Source organism: Oryzias melastigma, linkage group LG10 (genome assembly GCF_002922805.2).
Source record: "Oryzias melastigma strain HK-1 linkage group LG10, ASM292280v2, whole genome shotgun sequence".
Taxonomy (NCBI): Eukaryota; Metazoa; Chordata; class Actinopteri; order Beloniformes; family Adrianichthyidae; genus Oryzias; species Oryzias melastigma.
Window position 1 is genome coordinate 4,642,768 of NC_050521.1, and position 11,101 is coordinate 4,653,868.

The 11,101-nt window shown below is 41.9% G+C and overlaps 1 protein-coding gene across 2 annotated transcripts in view; it reads left to right on the top strand.

The window, feature by feature from the left end:
• The window catches only part of LOC112138525 (protocadherin Fat 4), a 112,273-nt gene that overhangs the window by 76,503 nt on the left and 24,669 nt on the right, over nt 1–11,101 (top strand). For both annotated transcript variants that reach the window (XM_024261077.2, XM_024261076.2), the window contains exons 7-8: nt 8,839–9,019; nt 10,721–10,971. In XM_024261077.2, the coding sequence (XP_024116845.1) occupies nt 8,839–9,019; nt 10,721–10,971 (432 nt within the window). The remainder of the gene's footprint in view (nt 1–8,838; nt 9,020–10,720; nt 10,972–11,101) is intronic.

Sequence of the window (11,101 nt, forward strand, 5' to 3'; positions counted from 1 at the left end):
GATCAGACTTCTTCACATGAAGTTTCAGTCAGAAGGATCCAGAACCAGAACCGTGCATGTGTTCTCCTTCAGCAGCTCCAGCATCTGTGCTCACGGCAGATAGTGTCTTCATGTTTTATGACGTTTTTCAGTCGTTGATAAAGACCCCTTTTCATCAATGAAAACTAGAGCTGCCACGATTAGTCGACCAATCGACTATTAAAATAGTTGACGACTAATTTAATAGTTGTTACTTTATATTATATGGAGTCAGAGTGTAGTAAAGTTGAACAAAGTTGTGAGCGTTCAGCACCAAAACATGTACTTTTTTTATGTTTGAGTCATTGAGACCAAAACTTTATCTTTAATGAAAAATAGTTCCTTGTTTCAGATGCCGACCTCATTATTTCATCTTGTTTTAATACCATAAACTATTGAAGGACAGAGGCTGTACGAGTCATTAAAAGTTTAACAAACTATCATCTTCATCATCTTTATTTTTAGTTTAAAGCTAATGATGGTTGAGATGTGTGCTTTTCATCCACTTTGTGCACGACCCGAACAAATAATCGGTGATGAGTCGACTATTAAAAGCCCTAATGAAAACCTCCATTCATTAATAAAGGCCTCCAGTCCACTGATTAAGACCTTTCTATATGGACCACGTGTGTCAAAGTCAAAGCCCGGGGCCGGATCCAGCCCTCCAGATCATTTATTTTATTGTTATAGATGGCCTGATATTATCTTGCGCTCATTGTATTGTATTGTATAATTTTGATAAAATATATTTTTATAAAGAGTAAAATATTGATAGTTTTTAAGGTTTAAGTTGATTTTTTTCTGGAATAAAATTCCTGCCTTTTTATTATTCACAATTATGTTAAAAGATTACTGTTTTAAAGTTGGTATTTTCCAAGATTTTTGGACTGTTTTGGCAGATTTTTTAGGCTGTTAGCTAATATTTTAGCTATATGCAAGTTGTTTTAGCTAAATCAGGCTGTTTTATAAGTTTTTCTGGTTATTTGTAGTTAGGCTAATAGTTACGAGCCAGCCGTTTTCGCTAATTTTGGCTTTTTTCAAGTATTTTAAAGTTTAGCTATTTTTTGAGCTATGTTCTAGTAGTTTTGGATAACCTAAGTTTTTTCTTTTTTTTTTTTTTTAGTTTTTAGTTTTTAGGCAGATTTGGCATTTAGCTAATATTTTAGCTGGATATCAGCTTTAGCGTTTTCAGCTCTCAGCTTCAGTATTTTTAGCTATTACTTTCAGCGTTTACATCTATCAGCTTCAGCGTTTTTATCTATCAGCTTCAGCATCTTCAGCGGTCAAATCCAGCTTACAGCATTCACACTAGCATTATCACAGGTAATGCTGTATATCTAGTTCATAATTATGTTAAAAAGTTATAGTTTTAAAGTATTAAATATGTAGTTTTAGTGTGTTCCATAAATGTTTATCCTGTTCGACCCGGACTAAGGTGTGTTTTTGGTTGACTTTAACACCTCTGCTTTAGTTCTTCCTCTGATGGAATAAAAAATTAACAGGTAGAAATGATAGACATGAGGAAGAAGACGATTCCTTTCTGAGCACTAGGGGGTTCCCGCTTCTCCCCGTTTCCTGATTTCTGAACATTCATATTTGAGAAACTCCTGTCTTTCTTTCTGCAGCACACGCAGAAGAAACTGCGCATTTAGAAATAACTCCGATGTCACTCTGGTTTGATGGATTCACACATCTTCATATTTATGTTAGTGTGCCCCCCCTCTGTGAAAGTGCCTGTTTGCTCTCCATGTTTGGCAGCCTGCAGCGGGACGGCCTGTCACTGAACCTGGCTGCACTCAGCCGGACGGGACGCATTAAAAGCAGCTTTGTCGCAGAGCAACAGGTTCTCAGAGGCAGAAAATGTCAATTCTGCCTGTTGGCAGTCGAGTCCCCCCCCAGTGATGCTGTGTTTTATTTTCTCCGTTCTTTAGTAGCGCAGTCTCGCTGCAGTCCATAAAGAGTAATTAAAGCTGGGCTGTCTCAGACGTGCACGTCTGTCGTGCGCGGCAGAGTTTAATGAAGCTGCAGAGTCTCTGCAGAAACCTGGACGTGTTGACGATTATCTGCAGACACTCAAACATGCGTCTTAGCACAGACTTTTCCCAGCAGGTGGGGGCTGTGCTGTTTGCTGTGGATCAACCCCCCCTACACACTCGTGCACCCCCTGCAGCTCAGAGAGCAGGGCTGCATCACCTCAGGAGAGGTTAATGCGATTGAGGGACGGTAATGGACACTCGTAAGGTGCTCAGACTCAGCCATATGTCTGTGCTGAACGCTGCCTCCTGATTGGCTCACAGAGAGGAAGATGAGGCAGCAGATGGCCGGCCTTCATCTCAGGTCAGAGTTTTCCTGGTTCTTCCTTTATCATTTAAACTGGATCTGGTCCCAAACAAAGACCTCACAGATTAACGGATGGATTAGAACTGGCTCCTCCCAAAAAGAAAACGGATTCAACACAAGTCCAGAACTTTTCTAAGACACAGATGATTCTGCTGTGGGCACCGAGACCCATGGGTGTGAGGTACGATTAAAATAGTCGACGGTTAATTTAATAGTTTATTAGTTGTTACTTTATATTTTATGGAGTCAAAGTGTAGTAAAGTTGAAAAAAGCTGTGAGTGTTCAGCACCAAACAATGAACTTTTCTTTTAAGTAAACATTATAGTGATCTTCCTGCTCCTTTCCATATGGTTTACACCACGTACAAACGTAATCACATCTGCAGCAATCTTGATATCAAAACGTTCAACTCGTACTTTTGGTTTTCACAGTTGGTATTTACAGTTTTCAAAATATTGAGCTAAATATGCCCCATAGAAAATGAATGAGAATGCTTCAAATTGTATACATTTTAAGTAGATTAGCAACAAGTCTTTAAATTTATTAATGGGCTATGTTTTCATCTTTAATAGTTATTTTCAAAAAATTTAGAGTTTAGCTAATATTATAGCATCATGCTAACCTTTTTGGCTAATAGGTACGTACTAAAGTTTTTAGGCTAATTCAGAGTTTCTTCATTTAGAATCTACTGGAATTACGTTGATTGTGTTTAGAATTAAAAAAATGACAGTAAATCACACATCATTCCACAAGGCGTTGCTTTGTGTGACATAAAATGTTGGAAAATAACAATCGGATTAAACATCTTGGACTGTGAAGAAGGGTCATTCTGTGAGGATCGGAGCAGACCGGCTGATGGAAAATCCTGGTCCGCCTGCAGCTGCCAGCTGCTCCGTGCACGTTTGCGCTGTAAATGATCTCATGTACGGCGGCGTGGACAAATACGGCGCATTTCCCCTTAGACAGCCGCTCTGGCAGCCGTCCCTCATCCTGGAGCTCCCCTCTGAAGAACTCTGAGTCACCCGTCAACATCAGAAACGCAGTGGGGGTAATATTTAGGCGTGTGACGCTGTCATAAAAACCCCGAGCATCGTTTTCATAAATTTACATTCTTGCACATAGAAGCGGTAACAGATCCATCCGAACTGTTTCAGCTCTGCAGCTGCTGCCGATACGTGATCCCAGCCGTGCAGGAGGCACGGAGGGGGGTGGGATGGGAGTGGGGGTGTGCTCTGACCCTGATGTGTTCAGCGACATAGGTGGAAAGTAATTGTTCCTAATTCATTGTGTGTGTGTGTGTGTGTGGGGGGGTCCTCTCATGGTCGTAAACAGGTTGTGATGTCACTTCCTGTACAGAAGGAAAATGCCTGAAAGTGGCGTCAAACACATGGAGGTGGGGGTTCTTTGAGTGTATGAACAATAGAAGGGCAGCCACAGCGCCCCCTCCCTGACAGAATGCTCCCCTGCAAATGAATCCCCCCCAGACAGCATAGTGAGATGAGTTGGCGCTCTTTGTTTAAATGCATCCATCTGTGTGTGTCTACGTGGGGGGGGGTCTCCTTCATCTGCTCCTCTTCAGAATATTAGACGACAAAGGTGTTCTTCTTGATTGTCCTCTGATAAGGATGTAACGATTCTTCATGAATCGGTAAAAAAAACATTCAAACTTGTCAACATTTTCATTGTTGCAGAATATAAAAATTGGTTTGTGTCGGGGGCTGCACGGTGGCGCAGTGGTTAGCACTCTTGCCTCACAGCGAGAAGGTCCCGGTTCGACTCCCGGCTGGGACCTTTCTGTGTGGAGTTTGCATGTTCTCCCCGTGCATGCGTGGGTTTTCACCGGGGACTCCGGCTTCCTCCCACCATCCAAAAACATGCCTCATAGGTTAATTGGTGACTCTAAATTGTCCCTAGGTGTGAATGTGAGAGTGAATGTGTGTGATTGAGGCCCTGAGACAGACTGGAGACCTGTCCAGGGTGTACCCCGCCTTCGCCCTTCAGTAGCCGGGTTAGGCTCCGGCACCCCCGCGACCCTGAAAGGGAAGAAGCGGACTAGAAGATGGATGGATGGATGGTTTGTGTCGGCCTGTGGCTAAATGTAGAAATGCAGAGCAGATGACATTTCTCCATGCAGGCTCGCTGTGAGTGTGTGCGCGCCTGTGAGTGTGTGCGCGCCTGTGAGTGTGTGCGCGCCTGTGAGTGTGTGCGCGCCTGCAAGTTTGTGCACGCCTGTGTGTATGTGCGTGTGAGTGTGTGCACGCCTGTGAGTGTGCGTGCCTGTTTATCTCTTGAGTGTTTGCCTGTAAATATGCGTGCCTGTGAGTGGGCGTACACCTGTGAGTGTATTTGCGCGCCTGTGAATTTGCACACACCTGGTTTCACGCGCCTGTGAGTTTGTGTGCACTTGTGAGTGTGACGCGCCTGTAACTTTGCGCACGCCTGTGGGTGTGCGCGTGTGAGTGTGTGCGCGCCTGTGAGTGTGCGTGCCTGTTTATCTCTTGAGTGTGTGCTTGCTTGTAAATATGCGCGCCTGTGAGTGTGTGGGCCGGTGAGTTTGTGCAGACCTGTGAGTGTGTGCGCGCCTGTGCGTTTGTGTGTGCGTATTGGGCGATCTGCATGCACTTCAGCTGCACTCCCCTCTTAGGAAATTCTTCCAGCTCCTTTACAATCAAAGTTTCACATAAGTCAGTCCCTACATGATTTTGCGATGTTGCAGAAGCGGCTGAGGAGGGGTTGCGCTGAGTGGGCGCAGGTGTGGAGCAGTCGCTCACCTGGAGCACAACATGAACCGAGCATGAAAGGATTTGTATTGAATCCTTTCTGTTAGTTGGAAAACAGACAGTTTGATGTGAGGGACAAAAAGAAGACAGACTTAAAATACCTTGAATTCATTGTCTTAGGCTTAGAATCAAAATCGCGACTGTAAAACTGTCGATTGAGTTGAATCAGGCTTGACTCAATCATTACATCCCTGTCTGCAGATGCACCAGCCTTTGAGCGAGATTCATGTTTTCTTCTGGGTTCAACCCCCCCATCTCCTGTGTGCATACGTTTCTGCAGAAGTCTGTGGTTTCAGGACAGACTGTTTATGAGCAGGATCTTCAGAATCACAAATATTTTTAAAAATGAAACGACATAATCGTCTCAGTTTCAACACTGCCTGCTGGAGCTTATAAACACAGGAGCCTCCGCACTAAAATTGGTCAGATTCAGCAGGAGATCGCAGTTTCTGTTTGTGTGCTTTGATGAAACTTCTCGTTTGCTCATTTGTCCTGCTTCTGAACGTCAGCCGTGTTTACGCTGAGCGCGCACATCAGACACTTCTGCTCTGACCAAAAAACGCGGCGTGCGATTCAACCTCCAGGTCAACTTTCTGTTTGTTTTCTCTGAGCGCAGCTGTGATGTTCCTGTAAACTGTGGCCCCCACAGAAGCTGCTGCCTGCAGACCCTGAGAGCTCGCAGCAGCAGGTCAGCACCAGCAGAAGGACAGTTGGAGGAGTTTTGAGCCTCCAGGAGAGCTGCTGCCTTCACACTGTTAATGTGAAGACGTGTTTGAACCGTGCTGTGTCTCATGTCGTTCTTGGGAATGGATTTGTCCCTTGAAAACTCTCTGGCGTGCTCTTAACTGCTGCATCCTCTAGAAATGTACATTTTAAAGGTGGTTTCACTAAGAAACTGCTGTTCAAAAATTATATAATAATTCATACATTTGAACTAACATCAGTCACTTAATTCCACATATTTTTATTATTTATTTATTTATTTCATTTACTAACAATACATAACATCAAAATAATACTATATAAACATAAAACAGTTAATAAATGAAAAGGAACAGAAAGAAGAAAACGTATATTATCTGCCCCTATTACTAAATCAACCAAATTAAATCAAAATGCTTCAAACATCTTCAATGTTTCGTTTATTCTCGTTTAATTTTAGTTTATTTTTGGATGGATGGATGGATGGATGGATGGATGGATGGATGGATGGATGGATGGATGGATGGATGGATGGATGGATGGATGGATGGATGCATGGATGGATGGATGGATGCATGGATGGATGGATGCATGGATGGATGGATGGATGGATGCATGGATGGATCCGGCCCTCCAGATCATTTCATTTTATTGTTATTAATGAACCTTGGATCTTGCACTTATTTCTAACTTGTATAATTTTGACAAAATATATTTTTATGGAGAGTAAAATATTAAAAGTTATTTAAGGTTTAAGTTGATTTATTCTGGAATAATATTCCTGCCTTTTAATTATTCATAGTTATGTTAAAAAGTTTGGCATTTACGAAGACAAATTTAGGCTGTTTTGGAGTTTAGAAAATATTTCAGCTACATGGTAGTCGTTTTGGCTAACCTAAGTTATTTAATGGCTAATTTGGCATTTAGCTAACCTTTTAACTGGGTATCACCTTCAGTTTTTTTCAGTTATCAACTTCATCATCTTCAGCTATCAATTTCAGTATCTTCAGCGGCCAAATTCAGCTTACAGCATTCACACTAGCATTATCTAAGGTAATGCTATATATCTAGTTCATAATTATGTTAAAAAGTTACAGTTTTAAAGTTTAAAAATGTAGTTTTAGAGTGTTCAATAAACATTTATCCTGTTCAGCCCGCAACCTAAGGTGTGTTTTGGATTTTGGCCCCTTGTGCGATTGAGTTTGACCCCATGTCCTACAGGGACAAGCAGGAATCATCGTATCACCATATGAGGATGCAAAGTTCAAAATCCAACTCCAAAATGAGAAGAATTAGAGTGCAGTATAACAAGAATGTTGACCGAGTTGCTCATATTTATGAGGTAATCCATACTGGCTGAGTAATACCACCACTGAGCTTTCTCTCTGACCCTTTTGCCCCTTCACTATTTTCCTTAGATTTGTTTTGCCTCTGCAGGACACACCGTCATCTTAGTGCCCACCATCCAAATGGTTTTTATCAACACTTTTTAATCCAGAGCCCCTGGTGGTTTCAAGGATCTGATGTTTTCAGCAGCTGTGTACACACTGGCAGGAGACACACGTTCAGGGCTGTTTTTATGGGGGTATGATAATTGATATACTAACACAGATTCCTGAGGAGAGCTGCAGGATTATGGTAGGTGGAGTCGCCTCATACGGATTGTTCTGCCTTCAGCTGCTCTGCATAGATACGGTACTTCCTGTGTGAAACATACCAGCATCATGAAGTACTCTAAATACCTGGAAGCTTTCAAAGGTGCCCTCAAAGCCCAGAGCGGCTGTAAGCAACCAGGCTAAATGTGCTTATGTTTGAAATGTGGACAAGGCCGCTTGACGCGCCATTTAAGGAAGGATTACAAAGGGCAGCCCGATCACGTGAGACGTCCCTTTTTCCCCCTCTGGTTTTTCTGCATTGCAGCTCTCGTTCATCTGCTATTGATTAAAACCCAACCCCAGCAGGCCCCACCAGGCCTGTTTCGTCAGCCGGGGAAAAAAAAAAAAAAAGGTCAGATTTTTGCTGAAAATAGCACTTCTCCTCGCTCAGGTTCCACAGACCAACCGGCTCAGTACAGTATGCCTTAAAATAGATACTTCATTGTGGAGGTTAAACCCAGGAAGTACGTCTAAGAGATTTGGTTTCATAGAATTTAGTCCATCAGTGCTGAAGTGTGCAGTAAAAACCTCTGTGCTCTGTGCCGGCTGGTGCAGGGAGTTTATGCTCAATAAATCAACATTTATGCAACTTTGTGTTTGACGATCTTCATATTTGTTCCCATAAACAGGATAGAGCTGCCACGATTAGTTGACTAAGTGATGACTAATCAACTAATAAAACGACTAAATTAAAAGTCGATTAGTCTTATTTATCTGGAGTCAGAGTGTAGTAAAGTTGAAAGTTACATTAACATTGTGTTAGCTTTTTTGACTATTTTGGCATTTCTAAAGGTTTTTTAGGCTATTTAGGATGAAATAATATTTCAGCTACATGCTAGCTATTTTGGCTAATTTTGGATTTTTTTTCATTTGTTTTCAGGCTATTTTGGAGTTTAGCTAATATTTCAGCCGCATGCTAGCTCTTTTGGCTAATTTAGGCTTTTTTCAGTTTTTTAAGCTAATTTGGCATTTAGCTAATATTTTAGCTGGCTATCAGCTTCAGCATTTTCAGCTATCAATTTCAGCACTAACATCTTCAGCGGCCAAATTCAGCTTACAGCATTCACACTAGCATTATCACAGGTAATGCTACATATCTAGTTTTTAGTTAGTCTAAAGCTAATGATGGGTAAGATATGTACTTTATATCCAGTTTGGGCATGACCTGATTAGTCGACTAATAGGAAATAATAATCGGTGATTAGTCGACTATTAAAATAATCGTTTGTGGCAGCACTAAAACAGGATCATATGGTTTGATGCTGGTACTTGTGTTAAGAGCTCCTTCTTTCTTCAGGACTTAATAGACTTGGCTTCTCCTTCCGTTTTTGCTGCCCCCACAGGCTCCCCGGCTCTGAGTGGAACAGGGACGGTCACAGTTCTTGTGGACGATGTCAACGATAACGTCCCGGTTTTCAGCTCCTCCACTTTTCACACCTTCATCGCAGAAGACGCTCCGACTGGCACGGATGTGCTGCTGGTCAATAGCTCGGATGCGGACGTGGGCATCAACGGCGCTGTCAGGTACACACCATGCATGTTTAGAGTTGGAGTTCATGGACACCAATTTTTGGATGGTTTCTGTGAAGTAGATGGTTACTCAAGGAAAGCCCCCCTCTTCCTTAGTAACCCTACTGAGTTTAAACGCAGCGTGCTCCAGTTTCCCAAAACACAATAATGAAGACGTTAATTGTCCATGACAAGATGTGCCCACCAGGGGTTTCAGGCTCTTAATGGAACCAGAACTGCTGGTCTTCAGTTTTTTGTTTTTAGTCTCACATCCCATCAACTGCAAATCTACTGGTCTCTGGACTGTTCTGAGTTCAGCCATCTGTGCATATACGTCTTCTCAGCGTTCTGTGGTTTGTCAACCCATTTCTGGAATATGTGCCACATCTCATTCGTGATTGATCCTGCAGAAGACTTCCTTTAACTTTTACAAAGTGTAGCATGCATCATGTTTCAAAATAATTATTTAATCAGAAATTACATTAAACTTCTTTAAATCTTCCAACTGCAGGGGCAGCCTCCAATAAACATGAGCCATCTGATAAAACAAAGATCTCAGAGATTCAGTGTTCCTTCAGTAAAGCATTGTCACCATCGAACAGCGCCCCCTGCAAATAGTGACACTCATTTACAAAAGCTTCACACATAAAATCTTTCTCATATTTACAGCAACATTGATTTTTTTGTGTGAATTCAGATTCTATGTGACTTTTTGACACACACCCCCTCCTCCTCTCATTAAAAATGGAAGTAAATGATAGGGCTGGGTTGATAAAATCAGTTCATCAGTTGGAATCGATTAAAGCTTAACAGATCAATAATCGATTTATTAAAAATATAGATCGATTTAGCACATAAAACTAAAGTCTGCTAGCTGGATGCTAACGTTTAATGGAATTTCCCATTGGACAGCTAATGCTTGGTCAACCTCAACATACATTTCTGACTAAATGAACATCTTTATAAACTCACAGACATGATTTTTCTAAACTCTTTTAAGGAAGTATCTTTTAAAGTAACCATTTGTGGTCTAAAACATCGTTTTTTGCTCATAGTTTCTTCTTCTTCAGGAATAAGGTATAATGCTATAGCGCGATCGCCACCTAGTGGCCAAACTGAAACGTCCTCCATGAGAAGCAGAACAATTGTTGGAGTTTCTTTGTTAGAGAATCCATGTAACACTGTATGCTATTAACAATCTAATAATTGCACGGATACATTTTACAGTATGTAAGCTGTATCAGATTAATATGAATATCTTCAAGACTTATATGTAGGTTATTAATGTATTTCTAAACAAATGCGTCTAAATGTGTAAACTTTGTAAGCTCAAAATTGAATTGAATATTATCAATACCCAGCCCTAGTAAATGGCCCCCAAACACCAGGTTTGCACTGGAAATTTGGATTTCATCTTTAGATCATTTGCAACAGACTGGAAACCTGTTTAGGGTGTGCCCCACCAGCAACCCCAAAATGGATTCAGCAGCTTCTAAAGATGGATGGAAAGATATACTGTATAGTACACCTGATTTCAAACCTCTCACCTGGATCCAGTTTGAAATGATTGTTTCAAAACTTTGGAAATAGCTACTTAGGGTTTTTTGTAGCTATAGATTTTTATTGAAACATTGGGCTAAAAACAGACAGTTATGGGGATGTTTATTTAAAGCTGCATGTCCTTCTCTAAAAGATGTCCTTTATTTTTTCCAACAGCTACCGTCTAAGTGGAGGACATGGCCAGTTCTCCATCAACCCCGCCACAGGACAGATTATCAGCAGCGCCCTGCTGGACCGAGAAGAACGAGCCAATTACCAGCTGCTGGTTGTGGCGACAGATGGAGGGCAGCCCAAGGGCTTGTCCAGCTCCGCCACGGTGTCTGTGACGGTGGCTGACATCAATGACAACCCTCCACGCTTCCATCACCACCCTTACGTGACCCACATCCCAGCCTCCACTGCAGCAGGTGAGACTGTCTTCATGAGAAACACGCAGCATCACTGTTTTTGTTTTTAAACCAGAAAATGACCCTTCAATGACTCTGGTTTCAGATCCTTATCATGCTTCAGTTTCAGTTCACTTGTTTTAGTCAATAA